This window comes from Vipera berus (genome assembly GCF_964194415.1).
Source record: "Vipera berus genome assembly, chromosome: 3".
NCBI lineage: Eukaryota > Metazoa > Chordata > Lepidosauria > Squamata > Viperidae > Vipera > Vipera berus.
Window position 1 is genome coordinate 118,904,555 of NC_138204.1, and position 17,223 is coordinate 118,921,777.

At 40.4% G+C, this 17,223-nt stretch overlaps 1 protein-coding gene across 4 annotated transcripts in view; it reads right to left on the reverse strand.

The window, feature by feature from the left end:
• Nucleotides 1-17,223, reverse strand: part of PCDH1 (protocadherin 1) — a 168,936-nt gene that overhangs the window by 81,155 nt on the left and 70,558 nt on the right. For all 4 annotated transcript variants that reach the window (XR_014025976.1, XM_081324170.1, XM_081324171.1 and 1 more), the window contains exon 4: nt 14,255-16,450. Coding sequence is in view for 3 of the 4 variants with exons in the window: in XM_081324170.1 (XP_081180296.1) it covers nt 14,255-16,450 (2,196 nt within the window). In the remaining variant the exon portion in view is untranslated. The remainder of the gene's footprint in view (nt 1-14,254; nt 16,451-17,223) is intronic.

The window sequence follows — 17,223 nt, forward strand, 5'->3', positions numbered from 1 at the left end:
AAGTAATGAAAAAAAGTTTCCTTCAACATGTAAAAAGAAGAAAAAAGTGGAAGAAACAACTAATGGGAGAAGATGGTAAGGAAAGTAACTGGCCACAAGGAGAAAGCAGAGCTGTTTGATTCATTCTTCGCATCTGTCTTCACACAAAAGGCTAAAATAGTCCAACTGATCAAAAGCAGATTAGGAATAAAGTCAAAATAAGGAAGAAAATAGTAAGATAACACTTATCTATTCTAGACAAGTTCAAAAAATCAGGACTAGATGGATTACATCCCAGAATTCTGAAGAAGCTGGCAGATGTGATCTCAGATCCACTGAGCCATATTTTTCAAAGATCCTGGAGCACCGGAAAACTACAGAGGACTGGAAGAGAACAGATGTGGTTCTAATTTTCAAAAAAGGAAAAAAATGGATCCAGAAAATTACAGACCAAGCAGCCTGACATCAATACTTGGGAAGATCCTAGAAAAGATCATCAAGCAATGGATCTGCAAATGCCTAAAAATAAGCAAAGCTGTTACTAGAAGCCAGCATGGATTTGTCAAAATCAGATCTTGCCAGACAAACTTTATTGCCTTCTTTGACAAAGTGACTAAATTACTGGACTAGTGAAATGCTGTGGACATAGTTTACTTAGACTTTATAGTAAGGCATTTGACAAAATAGACCACAACCTACTTCTTGGTAAAATAGAAAAATGTGAGATAGACAGTATCACCACTAGAAGCATTTGTAACTGGCTGACCAAATGCAATATATGTATAGTCCTCAACTAAACTACATCTACATGGAGGAAAACATGCAATAAGTACCCCAAGGTTCTTTCTTAGACCCAGTACTCAACATCCTTGTAAACAATTTAGATGAGGGGATCGATGGGCACTCATAAAATTTGCAGACAACATCAAACTGCGGGGAATAGCCAACACTTTATTAGATAGGTTCAAGATTCAGAAGGTTCTTCACAGACCTGAACCCTGGGGACTATCCAATAAAATGCAATTCAGTGGTGAGATAAGTAAGATCTTAGAGTTAGGCAAGAAAAACCAAATGCACAGGTATAGAATCAGTGGTACCTGGCTCAACAGCAGTAACTGTGAGACAGATCTAGATGTCCTAGTGCAGGGCTTTTCAACCAGTGGTATGGGTACCACCTGTGGTACATTGGCACCTGGCAGGTGGTACGCGACCATCCTAGAAAAGTGGTAGCGGGGGAGGGGAATGAGCTGAACCGGTGGCAGCACCGCACAAGCCTGAGCGAGAGATGGTTGGAGCTGCAGGGCTGTCAGGACTCAGTGAAAGCGCCAGGATCAGTGCTTCTTTGGGGCTGTCAAGGCTCAGCGGAAGCGCCAGGATCAGCGTCAGGCTCCAGCTGGAGCTCGGTGCTGATCCCGGTGCTTCTGCTGAGCCCAGAAGAAGCGCTGACCAGCTGGAATGTTGTAGCATCTCCAGGGTCTTGTGATTTACATTCAGATGCTTGGCAAATGATTCATATTTATGATGGTCACAGTGTCCCAGAGTCATGTGAAGCGACCAAAACCTGCTGCAAGCACCCAGCAGACAGGGGGAATAAAAACCAAACACCCCCCACCCCACCCCCGCTGCCAATCCTCAGCAGAAATGCTCACAACAATGAAAACCTCGGACAGGACGAAGAGTGCCACCAGGTGGGCAGGCAGGTGTCTTGCTCGGTTGTGGCTTTGGGGGCACTTTTTTCAGTGCCATTGTAACTTCGAACAGTCACTAAGCAAACTGTTGTAAGTCAAGGACTACCTGTACTTCATCACTTTTTTCTTTTTTCTTTCTTTTTTTTTTGGTCATCAAGTTTTTGACACCTTGCTAGGTGACTGGTGGTACTTGGATGTCGCCATATCCTAAAAGTGGTACAATGGGTGAAAAGATTGAAAAGCCCTGTCCTAGTGGGCAACCACTTATGTAGGAGCAGTGTGCAGTAGCTGCAAAAAAAGCCAATGAAGTCTCAGGCTGCATCAACAGAGGGATAGTATCATGATCATATGAAGTACTAGTACTGCCATGGTAAGACCACTCTTGGAATACTGCATTCCAAGTGTTTTGGTCACCACAATCCAAAAAAAGAAAGAAAGAAATGTTGAGATTCTAGAAAAAGTGAAGAGAAGAGCAATAATGATGATTAGGGAATGGAGGCTAAAGCATATGGGAACTCCATGTGTCTTGTCTAATGAAGAGATGGATATGATAACAATGGATATGATAACAATGGATATAACAATCTTCCAATATTTGAGGGGTTATCACAGAGAAGATGGGGTCGACCTATTCTCCAAAGCACCTGAGGGTAGGACAAGAAGTAATGGATGGAAGCTTATAAAAGTGAATTCAACCTAGAATTAAGGAGATTTTTTTTTGTCTGTGAGAACAATTAATCCATGGAATGGCTTGTCTCCAGAAATTGTGGGTGCTCCATCACTGCAGCCTTTTAAAAAGAGACTGTACAGCCATTTTAATAGACAACAAATTCCTGCTTGAGCAGGGGTTTGGAATAGAAAACCTCCAAGGTCCCTTCCAACTGTTCCATTCTTCTATTGATATTCTGTTTTTTCTGTTATTCTTATTCTATTAAAGGCAGAATGTGGAATGTGGCAGAATACACTGTAATAATAAAATCAAGAAAACAACATAATAAAAACACAGGAATGCAAATACAGGGGACCTGTAATAAAACAAGTGAGAAGCTTGTGAGAACAATCGAAATAATGTTTAGGGAGGAGGCCAAGTCGAACTCTAGGAGATGAAATTCTAACTACATGGAATAGTGACTGAAAGGCTTTGTCTTTTGTCCTGCAATTAGTGCAGGTTCGCATCCCACCAGGCTCAAGGTTGACTCAGCCTTCAATCCTTCCGAGGTAGGTAAAATGAGGACCCAGATTGTTGGGGGCAATAAGCTGACTTTGTAATAATGCCGCTGGTGGGGGGGGCGAAAGCCCCAATAAGCAGGCATATACATAGAATGAAGGCTATTGCTAAGCACATTGATTTGTGCTTTAAATTGTAAGCCGCCCTGAGTCTTCGGAGAAGGGCGGGATATAAATGGGATTAAAATAAATAAAATAAATAAAATATCCATGCACACAACTCTGAAATATATTATATACTGTATTACAGTGTAATATAATTTGTGGAACAAATAAAAAATTGAGATGGTGATATTTTTTCATTTCTTATCCAATCAATTTTTTCCAAAAAATAAAGGACAAATTTGTTATGTCCTTAAGATAAAAATATAATTTTCCTTTTTCTAAGAAGCATTTTAAACTTTGTTAAGTAAGTATCTCAGATGTTGTTGCATTCCAAGCTACTTCATGGAAACCTATCTTCCTTAAAGGTAAAGGTAAAGGTTCCCCCGCACGTGTGTGCTAGTTGTTTCCGACTCTAGGGGCCGGTGCTCATCTCCGTTTCAAAGCCGAAGAGCCAGCGCTTGTCCGAGGACGTCTCCGTGGTCATGTGGCCGGCATGACGAGACGCCAAAGGCGCACGGAACGCTGTTACCTTCCCACCGTAGTGGTCCCTATTTTTCTACTTGCATTTTGACGTGCTTTCGAACTGCTAGGTTGGCAGAAGCTGGGACGAGTAACAGGCGCTCACTCTGCTACGCGGCACTCGGGATTCGACCCGCCAAACTGCCGACCTTCTGATCGACAAGCTCAGCGTCCTAACCCACTGAGCCACTCTGCTCTAACTTCTAGCCATTATTTCCCAGAATGTATAATGCAGGAAAAAGAAGATAGTTTCCACATATGGATTCTTTCCTTTAAAATGTGAGAATTCATCCCAGGAAATTTCATTTCACAGAAAAGTGGCCAAGCAGCAGCTTTCCTGGGCTGCCCACCTCTAAATCTGAATGGGATGATATTTCTCTATTATGGGACAGACCAGGGGATCTCTTTTGCATTAGGGTATGTTGCAAAGGTAAAAGGTAAAGGTTCCCCCGCACATGCGTGCTAGTCGTTTCCAACTCTAGGGGCCAGTGCTCATCTCCGTTTCAAAGCCGAAGAGCCAGCGCTTGTCCGAGGATGTCTCCGTGGTCATGTGGCCGGCATGACTAGACGCCAAAGGCGCACGTGACATCAATTGGGAAACAAATTCTTCAGCAAGTGGGAGATGGGATAAGTTTTTTTACATACATAGATGATAATTTTATCATCCAAAAAGTGGAGGAGGAAACTAGTGTGTCAGCTATACTGGAGTTAATGCTACTGACAGGGATGAGTTGGTTGAGGGAATGAAAGTCCCAGGAACTTTAGGAAAGAGTGATCATATCATACTATCACCATAATGCAGGTAAGGATAACTGACAAAGTCAGACTAGTGTTCTAGATTTTAAGAGGGCTGATTCAACAAAATAAAAGAATAGGAAGGGTTCCATGAATGAAAATGCTGGAAAGAAAACAATTCAGTTCAACTTGGAAAACTCCGAAAATGAGATACAAAGCCCAAACAAAATTATTACCACAGGGAAAGAAAAACAAGAGACACCTGACAGGACGAAAGTGGTTGTACAGAGAGCTCTCTGAGAAGCTGGAGGACAAAAAGGAGAAGTATATAAAAAAATGGAAAGAGAGGCTTGTAACGAGAGCAGAATATCAGTTAAGTAGCCTGAATTTGTAAGGAAAAGTAAGGAAAAGTAAGGCTGAGAATGAGCTGAACATCAACAATAACAACAAATGCAAAAAAACAAAAAAACAAAGAAAGTTTCTTTCAATATGTAAGGAGCAAGAGGAAAAAGAAATGGTTGGTCCACTAGTGGGAGTAGATGACAAAAAAGTGATGGGCAACAGGGAGAAGGCAGAACTGCTTAATTCCTTTTTTTGCATTTGTAGCTTTACGCAAAAGGAAAAAATAGTCCAACCTGTCAAAAGCAGCACTATGGGAGACAAAAGAGGAATGCAGATCAAAATAGGTAAGGAATTGGTTAGATAATATCTAGCTGTTCTCAATGAGTTCAACAATCATGGACCCATTTAGCAAAAAAAAAATGGTAGAAGTGGGGAACTCTTCATGTAAGAATTTTTTTATGCAATATTAGAATTTTTCATTTTAAGGAAAACTAGAATTAGATAACTGAACCTAGACTGTAATAAATACAGAACAATCATATGCAAACTTCCATACCAGTACAACATAATGAGAAAAGGAGCCCAAGATGCTGGAGTTCCATAAAAAAGAGAAGATACTACCATGTTTCCATTTTATTTTTATTTTTTTCCTCCAAAAGAGGCACCAGGTTTTATTTACGGGGGATGTCTTTTCCCGTCTCACCTCACAGCGGTGGCACCGACAGCCTTGCCCAGCTGGCCCACTTCTTGCCTGTCCGCTTGCTGTCACCCCCGGCTTCCATTTTGCCATCAGAGGCCTTCAGGAAAGGCTTCTGCAGCTGAGAATGGAGCTCCAGATTGACATGCGCAGCGCACCCCAGGCCTGGGTTGGGATTGGGGGTACTGTTTTGTGGTAGTTCTATTTTTTTCTTTGAGACTGGTTCCAGTCAAGAGTTTGTTGGGGAAGAGATCATTCTGCAGGCCTCTCCTGTGTATGACACTGCAGGTTTCTACTTTCTGTCTTCACCTTTTCAACATCTACATTAAACCACTAGGTGAAGAGATTCATAGAAGATAGAATAATAGGATTGGAAGGGAACTTGGAGGTCTTATAGTCCAATTCCCTGCCCATGGCAGTTGTTTGCTTGTTTGGAGATTATGCATAATGGTTATGCTGATGATACCCAATTACAGGTAGTCCTCAATTTATAACCATTCATTTAATACTTGTTCAAAGTTATGATGACTATGGAAAAAGTGACATATGACCTCTTCTCAAAGTTATGACCATTGCAACATCCCTGCTGTTATCTGATGAAAATTCAGGTGCTTGGCAACCAGCTTGCATTTAAAGCATGAAGCTTGCAGTATCTTGCAAACACTTGATTGCAATTTGTGATCTTCCCAGCCAGCTTCTGACAAGCTAGGTCAGTTGGGGAAGCCAGACTTAATGACTATGCAATTCATTTAATGACCATGATAAAAATGGTCATAAAACCAACTCCAGTCATGTGATGCCTACATCACTTAGTGACCAAAACTCTAGTCCCAAATATGACCATAAGTCAAGGACTCTCTCATATCTTTTGATCTAGGATCATCCAATGAAGCTGTCAAGATCCCTTCCAACCCTATTTTTTATGTTTTAAATACTGAAGAGTACTGGCCCCAAGACAGAATCCTGAGGTATGGCCACTACATGCCTCCCTCAGTGTCCACTCTATCAAAAAAAGTGCTATGGTCTATTTTATTAAATGTCTTATTCCTTAGTTTATTAATCTAGTCACATTGTCAGAGAAAGCATATATATCCCACGATTTGAAACTCCTTCTACTTCCATTGAGGCAGTCTAAAATTGCATTTTTGGCAGCAACATATAGTAACTATTCTGATTCATTTTTGCTATGCAGGTAATTATTATTCCAAGATCTTTTTACAAGTGCTCTTACCATTCCAAGTATTTTCAGTGCTAAACCAGTATATTTGATTTCTGTTTTTGAGGAAAATTACTTGACAGGTTTGTTAAGCATTTTATCACTTCCCCATACAAGTCATTAATCCTGCCACAACTGAACTTTCTAACACTCACTTAATGTCTCATTCCAGTTCAAAGAAAGTCCTTTCAAGAACATTCTTTGAGTGTAATTTTAAAAACCAACTATATACTTACTTAATTACCATGCCTTCTGGCCTACATCTAACAAGTTTGCTAATCATACCGCTAAATTCTTTGTTGAAATCAAGATATGTCTATGTAATTTTCACAAATCTACTGAAAAAGCTATCCAATTAAATAAGATAAATGATCTAATCTAAATATAAAATAGGTTGTCCTGACAGAATATATTCTGAACAAATATATGTTCATTTCTGGTAATTATTAAAGGAAGTTGCTGATGGTTTAGATAGACTATTAATTATCTTCTAGAAATACAGGAAAATGAGTGAAGATGGCTGGAGGGAGGCAAATACTGTTCCTATCTTCAAATAAGAAACAAGTAGGATCCTGATAGTAATAAACCAGTTTCTGATTTGGGAAGATTTTGGAGCAACGCATGAAGTGATCAATGTGTAAATTATCTTGAAGCAATTCATTGATACTAGATTAGAATATATTTTTCTACAACAGCTTCTGTTAAGATTAATCAATTTCTCATACTTTTGTTAAAAATTCTAGAGAATAGACTTTGCAAAGGATTTCAAAAAATATCTCATTCTATTTTGATTAGCATTTTAATTTAGCTTGGGGTGGATGGCATGCCTACCGGTACATATAGCTTCCAAAGTGTATACTAACCATTCTTAAAACAAAGTAGAATGAGAGATCAAGTGGGGTGCCCCAGAGTACAGTTCTATGGCTTGAACAAAAATATGTAATGACAGCAGGAAGCAGTATAATAGGTTATTCACAGTTTATCAATAATATTTTATTGAAATTGTGAGTGGTTTCATGAGCATACTTTAAGGTGTGTGTGTGTGTGTGTGTGTGTGTGTGTGTGTGTGTGTGTGTGTGTGTGTGTAGGGATATGTGTGCAGGTGCATGTCATAAATGAGAACTATTGCAAGAAGCTACCTTTTCATCAGTGACAAGATTGCCAGCTTCCACTTCTCTAACTCTGAAATGAAACTTCCTACAGTTCCAGCTCAACTACTGTATATACAGTAGTGGCCAAAATTGTGGAAACCTTTTGGGAAAAGAGTACAGTAGAAATGCCACCTTTGGTTAAGTTCCACCAATTTTTCTTCTAATTTCTTTATAACTGTAGCCTTGTTCACTTAATAATACTATTTTACGTCGCTTTCTGGGCAACCAGTCAACTCTTTGCACCATTACTTTAATTTTATTACCTTTTACAAGCTCACTAAATGAAAGAACACAAAAAAACCCCAACCAACTTGATAGCATTAACATAACATACTGACAAATGTCCTCCTCTCAACTTCAATACGTGACATCAATAACTGAATCCTACTGTGATCTGATTGGCTCATTGCCAAAACAAGATGGCTCTCTAAACACTCATGCTCATTGGCCACAATCAGATGAAGGAAAGCTACCTGATATCAACCTAAGCAAGTTGTGCTTCCTTTTTCTGGTTATTTGGCTATAACTTTTCATATAATACAGTTCAGATAATTGAACAAACTATGTTGCTTTATATTCTTGATTAAATTATCTTTCCATTGATATATAATTTTATGGTACTACTCCAAAAAAAAGTGGTGTTATTAGCCATTGAACCTCACAAATACACTTTTCCCAAAAGGTTTCCACAATTTTGGCCACTACTGTAATTATAATTTTGTAGGTTTAGGGATACAGACATGAAAGGTAAAAAAAAATAGGCAATTGCTAATATCATTCATTTAATCTGCTGTTTCAACCTTTTTATGTATACCTGAAAAGAAGAAAATATTCAAATATCTGTTCACTATTGTTTCAAAGCATAGAATCTAGAGAAAGTATTGAAATTAAAGGAAGGCAAATTCAAGCTAAATGTTAGAAAAACCTTCAAAACACAGACTGGATTTTTTAAAATGTGTTTTGAATGTGAATTCAAAGTCCAACTGCAAAATAGCAAAGGACTCAATGGTTATGATAGATGCCAATGGCCTGTAGAATTTTGTTTATGAACCTGGATTTTTTTTAGATATCCATGGTTTGTGTTTATTGTTTTCATATAACTTATCCAGAGTTTCACCAAGTTCAATAGCCTCTAAATCTCATAACAAGTAAATAAAGGGCTCTGAAGCTGAATTAGATCTTGAAACATGATTATCAAAGGTATATATTATATGTATAAGGGTAGAATCAGGCCAACTTGACTAACATAAAGTGAGATGTGGACATTATAATATAATAACAAACTGAACAAATCTGTGTAGATAAGGAATATTTGGCTCCTTGAATGTAGATCTTAAATATAACCCTTTCCCAAATTTACTTTAATTGATGGCTGACCCAGGAACTTTGGAGAAGTTATATTGGAATGTTATATTGGAATTCAATAATGCAAACACAAACAACAGAACATAATCAAACTAGTGTCTTAGATTTTAAAAGAGCTGATTTTAAAAACTTAAGAGCTAGCTTGGGAAGGATTCCATGAATGAAAAACTATTCAAGAAGCTTTGGAAACTCTGGAAAATGTAATTGTAAAAGCCCAACTCAGCTCAATACCACTGAGAAAGAAAACAAGAAATCCAAAACGAAACTAGCATGGTTACACAACAAACTCTCTGATAAACTGAAACACAAAAGGGATAAGTACAAAAAATGGAAAGAGGGACATATAATTAAGGCAGAATACCAACATATAGCTTGAACTTGGAAAGATGAAGTCAGGAAAGCTAAGGCTCAGAATGAAGTAAGATTTGCAACAAATGTCAAAAATAATAATAAAAAAGTTTCTCTCAACACATATTAAAAAAAAAACCCAAAAAGTCAAGGAAATAATTGGTCCACTAATGAGAGAAGAAGGCAAGGAAGTAACAGGCAGTAGAGAGAAAGCAGAGGGACTTAATTCATTCTTTGTGCAAAAAATACAACATAGAATAACAGAGTTGGAAGGGACCAAACCCCTGCTCAAGCAGGAGGCCCTATCCCTTTTCAGACAAGTGGCTGTCCGGTCTCTTCTTAAAACCCTCCAGTGATGGGGCACCCACAAACTTCTAAAAGCAAGGCATTCGACTGGTTAATTGTTCTCACCGTTAGGAAATTTCTCCTTAGTTCTAGGTTACTTGATCCTTGATTAGTTTCCACTTGTTTCTTGTCTTGCCTTCTGGTCCTTTGGAAAATAGATCCCCTCATCTTTGTGGTAGCCACTCAAATATTGGAACATTGCTATCATGTCTCCCCACTAGTCCTTCTTTTCACTAGACTAGACTAGACATACTCAATTCCTGTTCTAAACTATTCTTCGTAAGTTTTAGCCTACAGCTCCCTAATTATCCTTGTTGCTCTTCTCTGTATTCTTTCCAGTGTCTCAACAGCTTTTTTACATTGTGGTGACCAAAATTGGATGTAGTTGTTGTGACTCAGGGCCAGCCTGTGGGTCCGACAGCCGGCTCCGATGTATCGGATGACTCAGATGAGGGGGAGGAGGGAAACGAACCGGCTGATGATGGTTTGGAGGCTTTGCAGAGCCCTCAGCCGGGGACCTCTTCTCAGCTGCGTGAGCCCGAGAGTGCGGAGGAAGATGACCCACAGCTGGCCCTGTTCAAGGGCGCCCGACGCAGGAGGCAGTCGAGCAGGAACAAACAAAGAAAGACTGCGGGACTCCTCGGGAGGAGGCACAGGGAGACCACGCCCTGAGCTCTCTATAAAAGGAGTGTTTGGGGAGGGGCTGGTTGCTGAAAGCAACTTTTCCGCTTGAGAAGACAAGCTCTAGTGTTTTTGTTAACTGCGTAATAAATCTTGGCAGATGCCTTTTAGCCTTGGACGCTCTCCAGTCTCTTCTTTCTGAATAGGGGTTTGCCTTATTACAAGGCCAGAAGAGGGCTGGTTCAGAACAGTAGTATCCCAAGTGCAATCTTACTAAGGCTTTGTGAAAAGGTACTAATACAGGTAGTTCCTCAAGTTCTGAATGTAATGGAGCCTGCCCATTCCATTAACTTGAAAATTTGTAGGGGTGAATCTTGTACGTCAAACGAGATCACTCCCTGCTTTCATCCACACATTCGCTAACTGAATGCACGGACGAATGCGCGGTTCGTTAAGTGCACATGAGGTATCTCAGGGTGGGGAAGGCCATGGAGGGCCTAGTGATGGAACAGGCCCCCAAGCCCCCCCAATGCACTAAGATACCTCATATTTCCCCCTCCCTTCCTGCTGCGCCGGACTCACTCATCTTGCAAAATCTGTCTCCTCTCTGCTGCAGTTTCTTTCCCTTTGAGAGAGAGGTCAGCTTGGAAATGCTTTTTGCACTGACAATGGAAGTTCATGGATGCCGTAATATCACACAAGTTCAAACACAAATTCTTTGCAAAAGAGATCATGACCCCTGGAAGCTTCCATTCTGGGTGGGGGGGAGAGAAATGTCTGCTTTGTTTGCATGCCTATGGGGCGAAGTGTGCAGTTGGAGTCAGCCAGGCACAGGAACCAATGCTGTCCATGGCCCGGGTGTGCTGCTCACTGGCATGCGCCAGCCTTAGTTTGAGGGCAGGAATGAAGCCTTCAATTAGGCAGAGAGGCATCGCGGGGCCAGGCCCTTTGCACCTGCGTCCAAGCTGCCGGCGGTAGCGACAGCCACCAGAGTGGCCATGATCCCCCCTCCCCAGACAGCCACCTCACCTGACCTACTCCTAGCCTGACCAGCCGGCTGGCACATATCCTCACCGCTCTTCTCCTCCTCGTCCTCCCACTCAAGGGCTCCATCCAGGTGGAAGAAAGCGGCGGTGGAGCAGCAGGATTGCTCTCAAACAATAAGACTTGTGTGAGCTGCTCGCTCAAGTGCACCGGCCTTTTTGAGAGCAATCCCACTGCTGCACCTCTGCTTTCTTCCACTCGGACGGACCTGAGAAACCCAAGCCGCTGCCGCTCAAACACTTTTTATCCGAATGCACACCTTGGGGGACACTGGAAGGTCCGTCTGCCTGCCAATGCGCACTTAGAAACAGAGTGGAATGCTGCATTTTCAACTGCCCCATTTGCTCAGAGACCTTCCAGTTTCCCCAAGGCCATTTGGATAGAAAGTGTTTCAGCGCCTATGGGGCTATTCAAAACGCAGGGATTCGCTGCATTTTGTATAGCCCCATAGGTGCTGAAACACTTTGTATTTGAACAGAGACCTTGGGGAAACTGGAAGGTCATCTGTGAGCAAATGGGGTGGTTGAAAACACAGCGTCCCATTAACCAGTGGAACAACTTGCCTACAGAAATCGTGGGTGCTCCATCACTGGAGGTTTTTAAGAAGAGACTGGACAGTCACTTGTCTGAGATGGTATAGTAGTTCCTTCTCTGAGCAGGGGGCTGGATTAGAAGACCTCCAAGGTCCCTTCCAGCTCTATTTTGATCTGATTCTGAATGGATTTATCATACCCAATTGGAAAATAAATGTCAAGAGATGTCATGTTACAATTTACAGATTTTTTTTCTGTGTGTGCAACAAATGCTATGGAGATATACACAATAGGAACTTGTGCCTTTGGGGAATAAAATCCAATTATTAGGAAAGATCCCGATTACTATTTTAAGGAAAAGATTCACTATTAAGAATCAATCGAAGGTATTTGATCCTGGATGGATCAGAAACAATGACTGTGGTAACCTATGGTATATCAGAAGCCGTTGTGGACTTCCTTTGTGTGAAATACAATAAATAGACTTTAACAAAGGGTTTTGAAGTTTAATTTAGTTGTTGGTTTTACCCGTTAACTATGTTTTCATATACTAGGCAGAGGTGAGGTCAACTAGACTGGGTGAATATTGTTCTAGAAATTTATAAATTGTGTCTTCTTCACAAAGTGGGAGGGATACGTATATCTTTGAGGCATATTTATAAGTATTCAACTAGGGGGTACAATTTATGTATATGTTTGTTTTTTTTATTTTATGCACTTTTTCTGTAGTCTTGTTTAGTTGTGTTTTGTTTTCTGTATTTTGGGGAGGAGCTTGTATTGTAATGTTTTGAATAAAAATAAAAAATGTGAAAAAATATTTCTAGATGAGCCTAATTAATCAAAATGATTTGCAAAAAAAAACTTCTAAAAATCCCAACAATATGTTACAGACATTGTTAAGTACCCACAATAATATGTACAAAATCATTCCTATAATTGGTGTGCCTTGAGATAGTTTTTAAAAAATGCAAGTATTTGTAAAAAGGCACTTTTTGTTTTTCAATCAGCATACTAAATCTCTCTGAAAACATCAAAGATAAAATTTTCTGTCATAACTTTATTCCAATTTGATTCTCATATGCGTTTGGGTGAAATTCATATTGGTTCCTATGATTTGCTTAATATGATGGTTTTTTTTCCATTTGTGGTAACTAAAAATTGAACATAATTTCAATTGCTGAAACAATCTCCAAAAGCAATGTCATCTTACCCATCATGCCTCCCCATCATTTGGTTTCCCCACCACTGCACTATAGATTGCAACACAAAAGTCAGTGACCAACACATCATAGCACATCAGCTAACAATGGAAACATTTATTGACATCACATCATGTTTAAAAAAACTTTACCTGAACAAAGCTGAGAAGGAAAATTAGCATATTAATCCCCAAAAGAAAGGAAATAATGATACAATGGAAGGAAGATTAACACTATTCCTTGAATGTTTCATATTTTTATTGATAATTAACTGCAGCCAATTTCAAGCATGGCATCCCAAACTGTACTTACCAAAGCCTCAGTGGTTATCAATATTTCCCATATACTACCCAGCTTGCAAACGATATATCACTTTTCTATTCTGCCAACTTCTCTATCATAGACCAGAACATTTTGAAGCAGATGGTTTTACTTGCTTTGAATTCCAGCAGCAGTAATCTTTGCTCTGCACATGCTTATAATCTAACCTCTCAGCAAAGAGGGTTATTCTAGCTGTAGAATTAATTTCATTTCTGCATGCAAAAATCTTGCGTCCATGGCCCACGTCACTCCATTAAAATTGTCCAATTTTACCATACTGTACCTGCAAATGTACTAAGGCTCTGCTGGTGTCAAGTTTCCATAGAAGAAATCAATGTTGGTCATTGATTCAGATCAATGATATCTGAATCGAAGTATGACTGGAAAATGGGATCCATAAACAAAGACCTGGCTTTTAGGACTTTAACACTTTCTTTATAGTAATGAATATGAAACATCAGAACTGAATACATCCTGATGCATGGATCATTTACCACTGACAACCCAACCCTTTGTGTTGCACCCAAGTGGTAGAATCCATTTCCCTAAATGCCATCAGCCCTCTAATTTACCACAATCATACAATCTTCTCCCCACTCTCGCACCCTTATTCCCTTAATTTGCTGGATCGAAGGAGGCCTCATTTCTAAGTAGTCCTATGAATGTAACATGCATCTGGACACTGCAGTCCTCCAACCTGCATCCTGCCAATCCATTCATGCAATCTGGGCCAAGTCCATTTCACTCCCACACCTCTGTCCATATAGCTCTGTTGTAGAATGAGGGAATGGTGGGAGGGTGCAGCACAATCTCTCCTACCTGTTTATTGGTGTATTTCTGAGGGTTGGTACGGTAGCTGTAGTCTGAATACTGCTCCGAGCCTGTAGAATTGCTGTCCCCAGTGCCCACAAATGTATTGGTGGCTGGGAGGTCCTGTACTACCTGATGCTTCTTGGAGGCAGATGGTGATTGGGGTTGCAGTTGAATGGAAGGCAAAGGTGAATTGGAACGGTAATGGCGACCCAAGTCAGGGCTTCCAGGTGGATAATTAAGAGGCAGATGGATGCGGGGACTGTCACTTACTGAATCATTCATAAGGTTGAATTTAAGAGATTTCTGCAGACCTGTTTCTTCTTCATCCTCAGTTGGTTTTGGTGGCTTAGTGGATTTGCTTTTTTTCACTTTGCCTTTAGCCTTGTTGTTCCCTTTGCTACTTTGTTTGGGAGCATACAGATCCTTAGTTTCCTTTTTGCCAGCTTGATAACCACTTTTGGCCTCCTTTTGACGGCAGTAGCGTACCAGCACAACAAGCAAAATTATCAAGGTGACAGCTACTATGCCTGCAATGACTCCAAACAAAATATTACTGCGCTGCTTGTTGCGCTCATACTCTGGATCACCAGCAATGTCAATATCAATAGGTGTGTCCAAGCTGTGTCCTACTAGAGTCTCCAGCAGTGTCCGGTTAGCCAATGTTTCATTCACATAAAAATGAACTAATGCTGTGCCATGGTGAGAAGGCTTCCCTTTGTCATTTACATGTACAACCAAGCGGTGAAGTCCATGATGCTTGCGGAGAATCTCTTTTTCTAGTGTGATATTTCCACTTACAGATGAAATCTTAAAGAGTTCAAAGGGGTTTCCACCAGCAATTCTAAACAGTAATTCAGCATTGATCCCAGAATCAATGTCTTCAGCTCCAACACTCATAACCTGTTGCCCAGGACTAGTGTTAGGTAGAATATGTTTATAGGAAGCATTGGATGGAGATATAATTACAGGAGCATTGTCATTTTCATCTAATACATTGATTGTCACCCCCACATAAGCAGATCTTGGTGGATCTCCCCCATCCACAGCTTTAAGACGGAAAGTGTAAGTACTCTGTCGTTCACGATCAAAAGATATACTGGAGAGGATGGTTCCAGTACCATTTTGGATTACAAAGTCACCATTATCCTGTTCCACCGAGAGTTGAATGACAGCATTATCTCCTTTGTCTGCATCAATAACTGTCACCATGCCCACTGGACTCAGTGGTGGCATGTTTTCCATGACAGAAAAATTGTAGCCACTGAGCATGAATTTTGGATCATTGTCATTGCGATCCATGACACTGATGGCAATTGAGGCAGTTCCTTTGCGGCTAGGGCTACCCTTGTCAGTTGCAACTACCAAGAATTCATAGCGTTCTTGCTGTTCCCGATCCAGCACATTTTTTACACGGATTTCGCCAGATTCTGGATCAATTGAGAAGGTGTCTTTTGATAAAGATTCTCCAGCAAGAGAGTAGATCAGTTTAGCATTAGATCCACTATCTGCATCAGTAGCACTCACTTCTACCACCAAGTCGTTTGGGGAATTATTCTCAGGGAATGCCACCTCTGTTGAGCTCTGGCTAAACACTGGATCATTGTCATTGACATCCATCACCTGCACTTTTAGGGAATTGGTGCTTGACAGGGGTGGATTACCAGAATCCACAGCTACAATCTCAATGGTATATTCTTTCACAGCTTCATAATCCAGGGGTGTAGTGGTCTGTAAAAAGTATTTCTTTTTGCTATCGCTGCCAGTATCACTAGCTTGTCGTAGCTGAAAAGGTACATCACCAGCCACCACGCAGGTCACAACAGCATTTTCACCCTCATCCCGATCAGACACTTGTACAAGAGCCACAGGTGTCTCAACTGGCACATCTTCAGAAATATTGGCAATGCCATCCTGATGAGTCACCAAACCAATACCACGAATTTCAATGGAAGGAGCATTATCATTCATATCCCTGACATTGATCACTACCTGGGCACGGGCAGTTTTGGGATTAGCTCCCTTGTCCTTAGCCAACACTGAGAACTTGAGCACATTAATATCTTCACGATCAACAGGACCTTGTACCGTGATGAGTCCAGTGGCTCTGTCTAAGCGTAGCAGCCGATGAATTACATCTGAAGCCTGATGGAAGGAATAATCAATCTCAGCATTGGCACCCTGATCAGAATCATTCGCTTTCACCTGTAATGAAGAAAAAAAAAGAATCTGATCAGATAATACTTTAATGCTTTCAAGTTTTGGGTGCTACTTCCACAGAATTTAAAATATCATAACCTACGGTAATTCCAATTAAATAGTAGCAGACATTATTAAATAAAGGATTACAGAATATTACACTTAGAATGAGTTTTTGTCCTGGTCCCATTCTCTCTCTTTTTGGAATGCATTTTTGACACTCACTCAAAAGGCAAGTGTGGGCCTTGACCTGGTCAATTTCCTACTTCACTACCATATAATGTACAATGCAGAACTGGGCAACCACATAGACAATATATAACATTCAGTAACTACTGCAACAAATAATATAGACTACAAAACATCAAAGATCCCTACTGGTTTTTTACTATTGAGTTGGTTGGCAAAAATTGCTGGGTTTCCCTTATGGCAAAAAATAGAGAGCAATCTTGAACTGATTCACTGGGGGAAGAAACAAACCTTCCTTCCTCCCTTTAAGAAAGTAATCCAGCATCCTTCTTAAAATGTGCAGCCCTTGATCCCCAACTCAATAATCAAAGCAGCATTCAGACCTGAAAAAGTTGTCCATCCCTGCTACTGAGTGACATTTAAAACCAAGTAAACCTCACCAACTTCAGAAACACCAGTGCACTAGATCTGTTGCTTGTAGTTCACTCACACAAGTTATAGTTAATGAGCGAGCAGAAAGATGACTGGAGTATATTTTCAATATAAAACAGTTTGACAAGATATTTCTCATTCCCTTATATTTGAATAAT